This window comes from Podarcis bocagei, assembly GCF_964188305.1.
Source record: "Podarcis bocagei genome assembly, chromosome: Z".
Taxonomy (NCBI): Eukaryota; Metazoa; Chordata; class Lepidosauria; order Squamata; family Lacertidae; genus Podarcis; species Podarcis bocagei.
In genome coordinates, this window is record NC_138140.1 from 16,211,021 (window position 1) to 16,225,996 (window position 14,976).

General features: G+C 43.0%; 1 protein-coding gene across 4 annotated transcripts in view; it reads left to right on the forward strand.

The window, feature by feature from the left end:
- The window catches only part of LOC308578707 (putative helicase senataxin), a 53,228-nt gene that overhangs the window by 21,904 nt on the left and 16,348 nt on the right, over nucleotides 1-14,976 (forward strand). For all 4 annotated transcript variants that reach the window (XM_081179175.1, XM_081179174.1, XM_081179176.1 and 1 more), the window contains 7 exons: nucleotides 540-711; nucleotides 2,496-2,586; nucleotides 3,049-6,429; nucleotides 8,394-8,496; nucleotides 9,240-9,395; nucleotides 10,707-10,930; nucleotides 12,326-12,493. In XM_081179175.1, coding sequence (XP_081035301.1) covers nucleotides 540-711; nucleotides 2,496-2,586; nucleotides 3,049-6,429; nucleotides 8,394-8,496; nucleotides 9,240-9,395; nucleotides 10,707-10,930; nucleotides 12,326-12,493 — 4,295 coding nt within the window. The remainder of the gene's footprint in view (nucleotides 1-539; nucleotides 712-2,495; nucleotides 2,587-3,048; nucleotides 6,430-8,393; nucleotides 8,497-9,239; nucleotides 9,396-10,706; nucleotides 10,931-12,325; nucleotides 12,494-14,976) is intronic.

Below are 14,976 nucleotides of genomic sequence, written 5' to 3' on the forward strand. Positions count from 1 at the left end.
GGAAGGTCCAGTTTCTGCAGGGGGTGGAGGGGATCCTATGCACCCTGGGGTCGTTTGCATAATTGGCTGCGTGGTTGCACGCATACACTGCTTTTTAGTATTTTCTCTAATTGAATACGTTCTAGTTTGGTGTTGAAACACTCTCTCCTCAGTTCAGTTTAATACAGTAGTGCTCTCCTGCTCCAAACATGTGGGCATTCCACCTCCCTAGGCAGCAAAATTTTGCTGCCAGAGGACAGTTGATCAGCTGCAGCAGGCAGCATGAAATACTTGCAGGGACTACAGGTTGCCCATGGATTCAGCATCAAGCCAGTTCCTTAATTTAGCCAGGTTCATTCATTTCATTTGAAGTTTACTCTGAGTAAAACATAATTTGAATACAAACTTGCTCACTGATTTTATGGCAATTCCAGTATTGCTTGATACTGGGTTTTTACCCCCCCCCCCCATGTACTCAACATTTTCATTTTTTAATTTATGTGTTTTCATTGACTAAATATTATTTCCCATCTCAGCGTGTTTTGACTTGTCTGTTTCAGATGAAAGTAACAGTCCCTTCTGGCCTGCACTCCACTGCTTCATGGTGATCCTGGATAAGCTTGGGTCCAAAGTGTGGGGGCAGCACATTGATCCAAGTGAGGCATTTCAAACTATTAACAACAGCGTGAGTTATAATAAAGAAATAGAGAATATACGCCAAAGGTGCAAGAGGTCAGTCCTTTATCCTTTTATTACAGTTTTTATAATACAGCATTTTGGAAGCCAGTGTGATATCCTTCAATTCTTGCTGAGCAATTGGCCGTTCTGGCTGGGGCTGATGGGAATTGTGCATCAACATGTAACTATATTAGTTACCACCGGATTAAGATTAAACATATTTAATATAGTTTAAATGTTATCTGCAAATCAATTAAAGGCTTTGCTTAAAATATTTTCAAGTGTTCCAGTTAAAATACCTACCAATAAAACTCACTCACTGTTTAAATTGTAATTTGTTTTTGTTTTTTGTTTTAGTTCTAATACTAGTTTTTATAAATATATTGTGTTTTGTAGGGATGGCTATCTGTAAAAAGTTAACTACTACATTGATTTTAATCATGAGTTTCTTGATTGGATTTGTGTTGTGTTTATGTATTGTGACACTTTCTAATTTTATGAAATGTGGTTCCTGCAGAAAATATGTCAGTGGAACAGTTTCCATCTAACATCATTGGGTGAGCTATGTTGCTCTTGCCCATTTTGTGGATGTTGTGCTATTTCTTCCAAAGCCACCTAAGGAGCCTATGACTTAGTGAGGTTGTCTTTCCTGCATTTACAAATCATGGTGCATCCATGGTGCGTATGTGAACTATGGTTTGTTCCAACGTGCCTTAGATTGTCTCACAGATGAGCAAGCAAACCAGTTTCTTTCTACAGAGCTTAAAACAAGCCATGTTTCATAAACCTACAAGAAATTTTAGTGCCAGATTGGAATCAACCAAACCAAGCTGTAGTTAGTCAGCTGAACTGGGTTCCAACTCTGGAAAGAAATTAGTAGAGGAGTTTGACCAGACGTCGCCCTCCACTGAACTCCCCAAAGACACAGGCTTCAGTTGAAAAGTAGGCCTTTATTAGTACAAATGTACATAGGGTCAGTCTCTTCAAAAATACTGGAGAAGACTGCGTTTTGGGGCTTTCAAACGTTATTTCTACTTCACCAGTCATAGGATTACAACAGACTTTCCCATCACAGTTACAACTCATTGACACCATTCTAGACCAACCAGAGATCCTTTTGCTCTTCTGTCTAGCCCATCTCAACCTCCTCATCTTACTATACATTTTTTTAAGGGTAACCTTTTTTAAGGGTGTTTTTGATTAATTTCTCTTATTAGCTGTTTATCAACATCTGTTTTCCATTATCTGTGATTCATTTATCAGGTTAAATATAAGTGCTGCTATGCTTAGCAGTCCTTTCACTATTGCCATACTGATTATCTGCTTACTTTCCTTCAGAGTTTGTTCCCTCATTGTACCAGGTGCACATAACCTCTTAGTTAAATACAATGGTTTTTTCCTTACTAGAAGAGCTTAGTTAATCTTCATACACATATGCTGGATACATAATATAGAGTCCTAAAGGCTCAAAGTGGATTCAAACAAGATGAAGAAAAATGGAGATTTCTTCTTTTCAACCATCTGTGGTTTAGAGTTAAATTTGAGTGAAATCCTGATCGCTCTGGCTTAAGTGAATTAGCTTTCACTAAGGCAGTTAGTTTAAGTCTGAGAGCAATTTAAGTACTCTTTATGACAAATTTAACACTATAATTATTTGCATAGTCTTTTGGACTCAGGGTCAGAGGAGGAAATAACATTGACCTTGATTACATATTCTTCTGTTCTGTTCTCCCCCCCCCCCCAGCAGTCGTGAGCTTTAGCTTTAAGAATGATGTAAACTACACATTTAAATAAATAGCTTTTGGTTTAAATGCTTTGCTTTCTTAATGTTTTCAAAGGAATAGATCTGTGCCGCTATCAGATTGTGAAGATGAAATGGTCACCTGCAGCCAACTGGTGTATGACTACCGCCTAGAAAAGCCACAGAAGGTACCTTGCATGTTGATCTAATTTATTGTCTCCTTCCATGGTTGAAATATGGTTATGGGGGCAGCTCCAGAGTATAGCTGGAGAGAAGAATCAAAACCACATCTGTCCTCTAGAACAAACACTTTTCATTTTAAAAGGCTGGATCCTGGTGTTCGTTTGAAGGGTGGTTTCTTACTGGCAACAGAATTCAGCCTCCTGAAAACTTTGTTTTTTTCATTAAAACAATGTAGACCTGTTGCACTCTGGATGATGCTAGGCTACAACACCCATCGTCTCTGATCATTGGCCATGCTGGCTGAGGCTGATGGAATTTTGAGTCCAGCAACATCTGAAGCGCAACAAACCCCCTTTCCTGTCATAGTAAAATCATGTGAGGATGGCATCTGTATATGCGGGGTGGGGGGTGGGGTGGCGGCAGCGGAATGGAGAACATGCCATTAAAACAGTGACTTCTTGTTTCAGGTTACCAGACAGAAATCTGCTGCTTGTCCTAATTACTTCCCTGACTTGTATGAAGATATGAAAACATTAATTGATGCATTCCAGGCTGACTTTGGCCAAGACATACAGTTGCACAGCAGCACTTTTCTATGGCTTATCCCTTTCATCCACTCCCTTATGGGCCTCAGGGAGCTGGGGATTGGCTACAGCGTACAGGTTATGAGCCACCTGTGTTTGAAAACGGATGTCTCTGAGAACTCTGCTGAATCCTGTGACAAAGTATCTCAGTTCTTTATTTGGGTCCTGGTGATCGTGATTCAACTCCACCTTAAGAAAAAGTGCCTGAGTTCTCTGTGGGTCAGCGCGGAAAAATGGGTGCGGACGGTGGTAGCATGGGCCAAGCTTCCACGTGCAGTGTTCATGGCTGGCATTGAGAGAAGGGCGGCCAGGAGCTGCTTAATAAGCACAGCTACATCAGCATCTCTGGAAACAGAGTCTGTGCAGTCTTTCTGCATGAAACTGATTCGTAATATCCTGAAGGAAGGCTTACATGATGTGAAGACTCCCGTTTGTAAGCAGTTCTTTCTTGAACTCAACTTGCTTCTCCGTAACCGCATGAACTTGGAGCTGAGTCCAAAGCAGACTCAAGAATTGCAGAGTACTCTGAAGCATATCATAAGGACCATGTGGATGAAATCAGGACCTTCTTCCCCCATCGTGGAGAGCTTTCCCATTGGTATAAATGAAAGACAGGAAGACATGCATCCAGTGAATATGTGCAATGAGCACCCACCTCACTTGTCAGCAGCAAGGAAGGATGAAGTCTGCCAAGAAGGCCAAGTACAAGAGGGCTCCATGTTAGCAAACAGATACATGTATGTTCAAAAAACCATGAGCTGTCACCAGACACTAGGGATAGACATAAAGGTTGAGAACATCTGGTCAGGGGTGGAGAGACCCAGAGCTTCCAGTCCTCTGATGACAAAGAATGATGACAGCAGTGATGCTTTGGAGAAAAGTGTTGATCAGAATGACCTTACAAGCCAAAGGAAACCTCTGAGACCTCTGATACCCGACATCAAGGAGAAGTTGAGACATCTTTTTGATAAGTATAGAATCAGCACCATGCTGGAGTCAAAAACAAAGGAGGAGCAGTCAGTTAGAGACCAAAGGAAAAGCCAGGAAGGGCCGAAGAGTGATATTGTTGCAGGTAGCGCTGGCAACACATCAGATCCATTGCTCTGCAAATCGGGGGCAGGCTCAAGCAGTCTGTCAGCCTGTATGAAAAATAAATGCAAGGACAGGGTCCTGGATTTCGAAATGGGACAGTCCGATTCTGAAGAAGGCAGCAGTGATGACATGAAGGAGACAATGCCACTTGACATTGTGGTGAGGAATCAGAGGAATGAATTTGAAGCAGCTGTCGCTGCCACTTCAACTAGCACAGCAACAGATCCCCAAATTAGCATAGTCTTCAATAAAGGCACCTTCACTGTTTACACCAAAGAAACTAGTTTCCCCGTTGACTCTAGGCAGGAAAGCAGCAAGAAAGTTATGGGCTCTGTTCAATCTCAGTCTTCCAGTGAAGACTGCCCTTCTAAGGCAGCAAAGGGACCAAGCTGTACAATTATTATTTCTGATTCTTCAGAAGAGGATGAAAACCAAGGGAACACTAGTAGAGAGAGCAGAAACGATACAACATGTGTGCGCCATGAGAAGCAATCCAGTGCACAGGGGCAAGAGCCAACAAATGCGGAACATGAATCACAGTTGTTTGAGTTTGAATCAGAAGCTGAAATTTACTCAGAATGGCAGGACAGCCAAACTAATGAGGAACCGACAGAGGAGGAGAACCTTTTAGCGGAGACAGACAATGGCCACAGAGCCACTGACTTGGAAATAAATTACTGGGGTTATGAGTCGAACCCTGATTGGTTTAATGCCACTGAAGAAGCAAAAGAGGACCATGTGCAAAACAGTGAAACTAAAACAAAGCCACATACACCGGCTCAGAAGGTCAACATTAGCAGCAGAAATGCAATGTGTTGCTCGACTTCCACAGGGATGGATGCAGGGTGTTCCAGACACATAGATCCATCAGCACCTACTGCTCCTTCAGAGGTAGCATCTGCTGTCAAAGAATCTACTATTCAGCCAAAGAAGGCACCACCACAGGCAGAACCAGCAAGATCTACTCCTGCTGTGGTGCCACCTGCCAAAGTCCACCATTTTCCACCCCCAACCTCACTGACAGAGAATCTTGGCCTGTCAAAGAAAGTCCGTAGAGCAGCTGAACTATCTCAGCGCACACAGGACAGTCTTGCTGAGTTGCGTCGTCATGGGGAAATTGCTGGCAGGGTAGATGTTGCACAGAAAAGAACATCACAACTAATAAATGCTTCACACCTAACTACTAAAAATAGAAAAATGCTTTCTTGCCAAGAACTTCAGTTCTATAGGCAGACAAGGCCTAAAGAGAGAGAGAAGGGTCAGCACACTCAAAGAGGAAACCCAAGTTCCTCAATCCTTGAAGCTACAGCTAGTAAAACCAATCCCTTGACCTCTACCGATTCCTCCTCTAGCTCTTGTGATGAGGATGTGGCTTTGAAAGAGGGAGAGCCACAATTGAATGAGAACATTGAAGATGACAACTTGTTTCTTACACAGTCCGATCCAGTGGACATGGAGCTGTGTTCACAAATAGAAAGTGGCAGTAACCCCACACACATGGAAGTCAGTGTATCTGCAAGCCCACTACAGGATGCTAATGAGATATGCAAGGAAGCAGGTTCTAAAAGAGCAGCTGAAGCAGAGGCTCACGGCGCAAGCTGTTCTGCTGGTGGCCCACAAGACAATGCGTCTGCCAAGACTTTTGCACCCCCTAGGCTCTCCACGATGAAAATCTTCAGCGTTTCTTCCCGGAACGCAAACCTCACCAAGGAGCTCGAGAGCATCCCAAAGCCCCCAGCAGTTCCAAAGAGCAAATCATATTCCTTCATGCCCCCCACCTCAAAGGGGAATGGATTGCAGTCCCAAATCCCCATGCCGAACAGCATTCTCCAACCACAGAATTCGAACAATGTCCCTCAATTGCTAAATGTGCAAAATAACTCCGATGTGTATACTGGTGGGGTGCTGCCTGCCTGCAGACCTGTTTCCTGGCATGAAATGAATCCACGCTTCACACAAGCAAACAGCGTGAATGCCCAGCAGAGAAGTCCTGCCATTTTTAGTAGAGAAATCCTGAAGTGGAACTATGACATGTTTGCACAGTTCAGTCAGTTTGGGCCACCAGCTTACCTCCTCCAGTCTGTTATGACTTCTGTTCCAGCCACTTTTAACAATTACAATGACTACTTCAATACTTTCTTCCCCTTAATGATGCTAAATACCTTTGAAACAGTAAGTAAAGTCTCCCTCAGCTCTTTGTAGTCTGGTGGCCACTTTTAACTGGAGTCTTTTGGCTAGTTTCAGGGAGGCCCACCTGGCTTAAAGAAACACATTTTTAATTGATTTTCAGACCGTTATGTAAACAGAGTAAGTGAACAATAACAACAATAATATAATAATAACTTGACATATCTAAAACAAGTCAAGGCAGATAGAAGAACCACCATAAGAAGTAATGACACCCAACTTTAAATCATGACATATTTCTCTGGTGTAAGGAAAGATCATTCCATGTCTATCTTTGAACGGAGTAAAAATGTTCAGGGTCCTCCTTCCCCTTGCAGACCCATAATTTAGGTTTTTTACACCATGGAGAAATATTCAAGCTCTGTAATGTTTTCCATTGTTGGAACTACGGAAATCTAGGCTGCTGCCAGCACCCATGTTTAACGTTCCTTTGAGCGAAAAGTCTTCATCATTTCTGCCCACATATTTATCAAAGAAAGCTGGGCAAAAATTTAAACAGGTATTTCTTGATCCCAGACCAGAATGACTTGCGGGCATTCCCACCAAAGGTGGAAAATGTCCCTTTGGTCCCACAGTCCTGCCAACTGTTCCATGCTATAGTAGAAGTAATGTGGGATAATTGTGCTGGTGCACAGTGCCACTGGTGTGCTATTTTAAAGTGCATTCTTGGGCATGTGCAAATACAGGTTGGACAGTCTAGAGTTCCATAGCTTTATATTCAGCATTTTCTGTACAAAGAATTAAGTCTTTTTAAGAAGACACACTTGTAAGGAGAATACATACCTTAGTTAGTGGACCCTTCAGGAAGTGCATTGGAGGTGGTTGGGAGCTGCTGCATGCCAGCAGAGGACAGGACCAGAGTTGGCAACAGAATGCCCCATTTTTCTCTTTCCTCTCCTCTTCCCTTCCTACCTCCACTGCAATTCCACTTAGGCTACATCTTCACCATACATTTAAATCAGCATCATACTACTTTTTTAAATTAAATTATTTTTTATTAATTTTTAATAACAATCCATTGTAGGCCACATTAATACAATACCAAATCACGCCAAATCACAATACAATCAAAAGAGCCAATTAATCAGTTCCTAATTAAACATTTTTGAATGACTTCCCATGTTCCGGCTATCAGGAGTTGATGTCATTCCTTGGTCCTGCACCAATTCTCTTAATTAGTCCAAGTTCCACAATTCCGATCTTAATCCTTTATTTTAACAGCCACTGATGTGATGACTTTCGATCATATTTAATAAATCCCTCATAAATCTCATTTTACAACAAATTCAGAGGTTTATTCTCCAGGGTACATTCCTGTGCCTCCAGGTTCTTCCATGTAGTATAAACCCTCTCTTCTAGCTCTGCTGAACTCCAGGTGGTTATGTTTGCTACAGTGGTGGAGCCATTTTGCCACTGGTGGTTGATGCAGGCACCACACCTTTGGAACCAATTCTCTATAGCCTGCCTGCCCCTGACCAACTAGAATTTCTCCCTTATTCTACCCAAGGGTCTTTGCTACACCAGAGTGCCCCAGCTTCTTTAGCTTTGTTAGCGTGTGGTGCTGATAATGCCAAGGTTGCAGGTTTGATCTCCATATGGGACACCTGCATATTCCTACATTTGCAGGGGTTTGGACTAGATGATCCTCAGGGTCCCTTCCAGCTCTATGATTCTGTGACACAACTAGCTGCCACCTTGCCCAGCCCCAGTGGTTTCTACCCATTATCTGTATAGTATGTCATCAGTGAGCTCTAGACTCGTCCATTGAGACCAAAAGGCCTTCATGGTGGTGTTGAGTGGGGACACAACTCCTCAGGGTGGAAGAGCCCAAGAATTAATTTTTCACTTACACAAAGCATTGATGTCTGGATCACCCCTTTGTAAAGTCTAGTGGATGGAAGAGCACTCTTCATAGCTGCTGTTAAGCCAAAGCTTGCTTTTTCTTGTAGGTGGCACAAGATTGGATAGAGAACCAGAAATGGAAAGACAAAAGGAATTTCCATTTAACTTTGCTGAACTTCAGTCTGGACACAAATGAAGCAGATTTTACAGGTGAGTGAGAATTTCACTGCATATAAACAAACAGGCAGTAAAAATTCGGTTCTGTTTTCAGTAGTGGTTGAAGTAGATAGCAAATGCTTGTGTAGCAAAGGTGAGATTGCTGGGGTAAGCAGACAAGTGCTATTATACTTCTTTCTGCCTGCATAATTTTTGCTTTTTTTGCCCACACATGTTGATGGGTGTTTTAGACCATTTTCAGTTTTGCACTGATCTGAATTAAAAAAAAGAAAGGTTTATACCAATAATTTTATTGTTTTATATCTTGTGTATAAAAGAAGTATTAAACCTTGAGGTGGGTGGGTATAAATTTTGGGAAATAAAATAAACCAATATCCCATGCCCATGACCCAAGCAAACTGAACTCCAGGTGCTGTAAAGGATTAAATAAATAAAAAGCTAATGCTATTTCATAAAAAACCCCCAAAACAAAACAGGGATTGAGGAGTGGTATGCCTGTTTTATCTCAACACCTAGATTGCTTTATATGTCTCCAAAACTGTTCTTATCAGGTCATACAAATGAACCGAGAAAAAACCCTCATACAACTAAATTGACAAAAGATTTATTAGGCTGGGTCACAGGTGTAACTGAAAACACCTGAAATTCAAAGCTGAGCTTCAACAACTTGTGGTTGACCTGTATCTTTTTACTGAGGGTTTGGTAACATTAAAGCAATATCCATATGTGGCTAGATGCTTGCATATTTTTATTCTGTGTTCAAATTATTTTTCCAGCTAACCTCTCGGAGAGCAATTTGGGGAGACAGTACCCAAAGCAAGATGACTTTGTGGTCTTAACAGTGTATGAAAAGCAAGCCTTTCATAGCAACCCTGGCAAGGCAGAAAGCCACCCAGTGTGCCACGTCGGTTGCGTCACTCGGTTTTATTTTAGTAAGTTTTTTAAAACTAACTTGTCAGTGGGGAAAAGAATTACCTTAGCCAACCATTTGTGCCATTAATTCTTTTGATTTGGGATGTGGGGTTCCTTTCGGCTATTTGAGCGTGGAATTCTAGCTCGGCCCAGATATTGCAACAAGCTTTGTGGTTAAGAAAAATTACCGTATTTTTTGCTCCATAAGACACACTTTTTTCCTCCTAAAAAGTAAGGGAAAATGTGTGTGCGTCTTATGGAGCGAATGCGGTGGGGGCAGGCAGGAAAAGCCCCCAAGAGTCGCACACAAGCTCTGTGCGGCTCTTGCAGGTTTTTCTCCAGGAGGGAGAAGGGACTGACGTGGCCAGTCAGTCCTTTCTCCCTCCTCGTAGAAAAGCCCGCAGGAGCCGCGCGCTCCTTAAAGGGTGCACAGCTCCTGTGGGCTTTTGCAGGAGGTGGGGGAATTGCCATAGCCGCGCGTAGCCTCTCCCGGCTGGAGAGGCTGCACGTGGCTAAAGAAGCCAAGACAGCCAGCAGGATGGATCCCGCTCACTGTCTTGGCTTCTTTAGCTGCGCGCAGCCTCCCCTGCCTGGAGAGGTTGTGCGCGGCTAAAGAGGAGCAAAAAATACAGTAACTCTAGTTTGATGTAAAGCCGGACTTGACCAACCATGGTCAGCTGGCAACCCAAGAAATCTAGAGATCATGATTTGACATCAGAAACAATGGTTTGAAGTGGGGTTGCAAACCATGGTTTTGGGAAATGAAGGCAGACAAAGAACTCTAAACCATGTTTGTTAGTATGTATATATACTGGAAATGCTCTCAAACTTTGATTTGGGATGCGGGTGGTGCTGTGGTTTAAACCACTGTGCCGCTTGGACTTGCCGATTGGAAGGTCAGTGGTTCGAGGCCCCGCGACGGGGTGAGCTCCTGTTGTTCGGTCCCAGCTCCTTCCAACCTAGCAGTTCGAAAGCACACATTGCAAGTAGATAAATAGGTACTGCTGTGGTGGGAAGGTAAACAGTGTTTCTGTGCACTGCTCTGGCTTTGCCAGAAGCTGCTTAGTCATGCTGGTCACATGACATGGAAAAACTGGCGGTGGAAGCGGACAAACGCCGGTTCCCTCAGCTTGTAAAGCAAGATGAGCGCCGCAACCCCAGAGTCGTTCGCGACTGGACTTAACTGTCAGGGGTCCCTTTACCTTTACCTTTATATATACTGGAAATGCTGTCAAACTATGGTTTGGGTTCTAAATGATGATGAATGCATGTAGTATTATTTCTGAATTTTATTCCTGTGTATGTGTCTTTTCTTTTAAAAAAATAAACAGAATACAAAGAGCAGGATGTCGTTAATCTGTCTGTCAAGACACAAGGGAATTTGTCCCATATCGAGAAGAAAGTAATGTGCCTCACCATTTGTTCATTGGCCACCATGCAGCGAATGTTTAAGGCCCTTCTTCTGCTTAACCGAAGCCCTCTAGCCAAAGCCATAATCAGCACAGAATATTCTGACTTCTCTCTCATGGGCTCAAATGTGGACTCTAAGAATTCTGTAAGTGTTTGAATTGGTTTTAAATGGGCTAAAGATATGTCCCAGTCCTGATTTAGGGAAGTATAATATCCTTGCTACCCATTACCAAATTGTATGCCAATGAGCCAGGTTTTAAGTTGAAATTTCCTCAGAGATGGGTAGAGAAGGCCAGAGAGAGAGGGGAGATGATATCTGTTTATTTCTACTCCAGCAGCCAACTTTCCTTAGTGGGCTGGGGAGAGGGAAGAACTGAAGTGACAGTTAAATGGTAAGATTAGCAACAAATGGAAGCTCTTTCCTTCTACCATCTCCAAGGAAATCTTCGGAATTATGGTTCACAAAGTGCTGCTTTCTGCATGGTGCCCATAACATGGCTACAAATCAGTAGACCATGGGAACAGGGAATGGTCTTTTAGATGTCTTAAAGGGGTGAGGAACTTCAGGTCCAGGGGCCAAATTCCACCCTCCAAGCCTCTGTCCGGCCCTTGCAACTCTCCCCAGGCTATGTCCCTCACCAGCCTTGCTTTGCACCTTCCTTGAATGGTTTTGTTTTGTTTTTTGCCTGGCTGTGATGTGTACTTGAGCTCTGATCAAGCCTCTTGTTTACCTGAATATGGGATGAGATAAAGTGGTGTCTTCAGTGTGAAGAAGCAACTGTACAAAGGTAAAATGTACTATGTTGTTCTGCCCATATTCATCCCTGGCATGTGGCCTTAGAAGGTTGCTCAAGAAGGAATGTTGTCTCCACCCAAGTGTATAATTCTTCAACCTCCTTTATGTCTCCTTTTTATTATGCATTTTGTGCTCTCATTTTGTATTTTTATGTTGTGACCCTATGAGCTTCGGATGAAGGGCGGTAGACAAATTTAATCACTCATATAAAAATAGTAGCAATGCATGAACTATGGAGGGACACAGGTGGCGCTGTGGGTTAAACCACAGAGCCTAGGACTTGCTGATCGGGGTGAGCTCCTGTTGTTCGGTCCCAGCTCCTTCCAACCTAGCAGTTTGAAAGCACACATTGCAAGTAGATAAATAGTTACTGCTCCGGCGGGAAGGTAAACGGCGTTTCCGTGAGCTGCTCTGGTTCGCCAGAAGCGGCTTAGTCATGCTAGCCACATGACCCGGAAGGTGTACGCCAGCTCCCTCGGCCAATAAAGTGAGATGAGCGCCACAGCCCCAGAGTCGGCCACGACTGGACCTAATGGTCAGGGGTCCCTTTACCTTTACCTTTACCTTAATGAACTATGGCCTAGCTCAAAGCAGGAGAATTAGCAAGGTTCCTGTCCCAGGAACCCACATGCTCACACTAAGCCATGCTTTGGCATAGCAGCAGTGTAAACCAAGTCACAGAAATCTCAGGGAATAGAAAGTTCTTGTGAATGACATGCCTTTGTCCTCTCTCCTACTCCACAGTCTTCGTACATGAGAGAATTTAATGAAGAACAAAGGACAGCTATTGAAACAGCTTATGCCCTCGTGACACAGTCCCCTTCACTGCCCAAAATTTGCTTGATCCATGGGCCACCTGGGTCTGGGAAATCTAAGACTATCCTTGGACTCCTTTACTGCATTTTCATCGAGGTGGGTTAGGTCGATAACACCCTGCATGTGCCAGTCCTTGTGAAATGCATGAGAGTAGCTAATAGGCTTAACAACAAATGGCATTCCCGGCTCTCTTATTCTGGTGGCAAATTACAAGACACAATATTTTATATTGCTTTATTTAATACACTTAGGGTTTTATTTTGAGTTATTGTTGTTAATTAATGGGAAACGACATAGCTATAATGCTAGTGTATTTGCTCAGCATACAGAAAAGGTCCCATAATTGATCCCTGGCATTTCCAGGTATAGCTAGGAAAGGGTCCCTGCCTGAAACCTTGGAGGACAACTGATGTCAGTCCATGCACCCTATTGAAGGAGATGGGCCAGTATAAGGAAGCTTCCTATGTTCCCATATAAATCTTGTTAAATAAATAAATAGTGGTCCCTCTTATTATATACTGGTTTTAGCCTGGTGCTTTTAACAAAAAAGTAGGGTTGCTTTCTTCTCTTTTTTTATTGGACCTGTTCTTGTCCCTTTACATAATGTCCATTCTGTGTGTGCAAGGAGTTGAGCTTTCAGTGAGGCAGCACTTATTCTCTGGAACTCCCTGCCCATTGAAATTAGGCAAGCATATTCCTTGTACTGTTTCTGCTCAAAACCTTTTCATTTAGGCAAGCCTATCCAGACTGTGGTCTAAACAACAGAGCCTAGAGCTGGCCGATCAGAAGGTCGACGGTTCAAATCCCTGCAACGGGGTGAGCTCCTGTAGCTCGGTCCCTGCTCCTGCCAACCTAGCAGTTCGAAAGCACATCAGAGTGCAAGTAGATAAATAGGTACCGTTTCGGCGGAAAGGTAAACGGCATTTCTGTGTGCTGCTCTGGTTCACCAGAAGCAGCTTAGTCTTGCTGGCCACATGACCCGGAAGCTGTACGCCGGCTCCCTCGGCCAGTATAGCGAGATGAGAGCCGCAACCCCAGAGTCGTCCGCGACTGGACCTAACGGTCAGGGGTCCCTTTACCTTTACCTATCCAGACATATAATTTTATTATGTACATCTAGTTTTGTATTATTTTAAAAGTTTATTTTTATCTCTTATTTTCATCATTTTATATGTCTGATTATTTGCTATTTTTCTGTTTTTTCTTTAACTTTATTAAACCACTTATATTTTTTTTAATTAAGCAGCATATAAATCTTGTTTAATTAAAAAAAATTCAGAAAAGATGAAGGTCTTATAAATTGCTATGTATTGGGTTGCTCTTAAAGACACAGATGTAAGAGGAGGGACTGGTAAAGAAAAAAATGTATATAGATAACTCTGAATGGTTAAAGACTCATATTCTTCATATGATTTTTCTTGTAAAATAAAATCCAGAGTACACAATTTGTTGAATCCACTGCTAGTTGATAGCAGGCAGTACGTAAAAGAGGACTGGATAAATTTATGGAGAATAAGACTTATCAATGGCTTCTAGCCACAATCAGAGGCATCAATTCTTCTGAATATCAGTTGCTGGAAACCTCAGGAGGGAAGCAGGGGCATAGGAAGGGAGGTGCAGGGGATGTGGTCCGCCCTGAGTGTCATCCTTGAGGGGGGTGACAAAATGGGACTGCCTGAAACAGCAGCGTGGGGCTTCCATCCACTGGGTGGACTCTGTGGGCAGCTCACCATGGCGCCCCTGTGGGCGGATTGCCCCGCCCCCACCACTCCGAATGCCGGAGCAGCAGGCTACGCCCCCAGAGGGATGAGTGCACTTGTGCTCAGATCCTGCTTGCTAGTTTTCCACAAGCATCTGGCTGGCCCCTGTGAGAACAGGATGCTGGACTAGATGGCTGATTGGCCTGATCCAGCAGGCTCTTCTTAGCTGTACTTGGAACAGACTCTTTGCAGTTACTGTGCACAATTAACACAGGCCTCATAAATTTAAGGGTCTACTCTATGAGTAAAATTATGTTGGATACAACCATTGCGCTTTAAAAAGGGACCTTGATCTGAAAGGGTGCAAGACTGCCCTACATTATTGCATTTACATTTTTCTCCATCCCCTTTGTGCCCTGAGAGAACTGCAAGGGAGTCACTTATTTGGCTAAATATTAGAGGGCACTTCATAGAGTTAGGAGCTTTTCAAATGAGACTATCTCGGGGGTGGGGGTGGCCTTTCTGTTGCAGGAGGTCCTTTACCCAAGAGCATTTTTTTCAAGGATGTTGAGGTTGCAGTGTAGACCCCTTGTCCAGCAGGGACTTGGACTAGATGCTGTTTGAAAGACCCTTCAAGGATTGTTGTGCATTCCTCTTTTTTTGATCATGTTTATTAGTTTTCCTTTACAATAATCCAATAATAGCCTCATTATAACAATGCCAAATTATAATACAATTATTAATACTATTCATTTAGATGCGAAATTATATAATTTTGGTCCATCCCCCCCCCCACGTGCTAGAATTGATGGTTTGATGATTTACTTTATTTCTGCATTCCAGAATCTTATTAATTTCAATTACACTCCAGTCAGAATA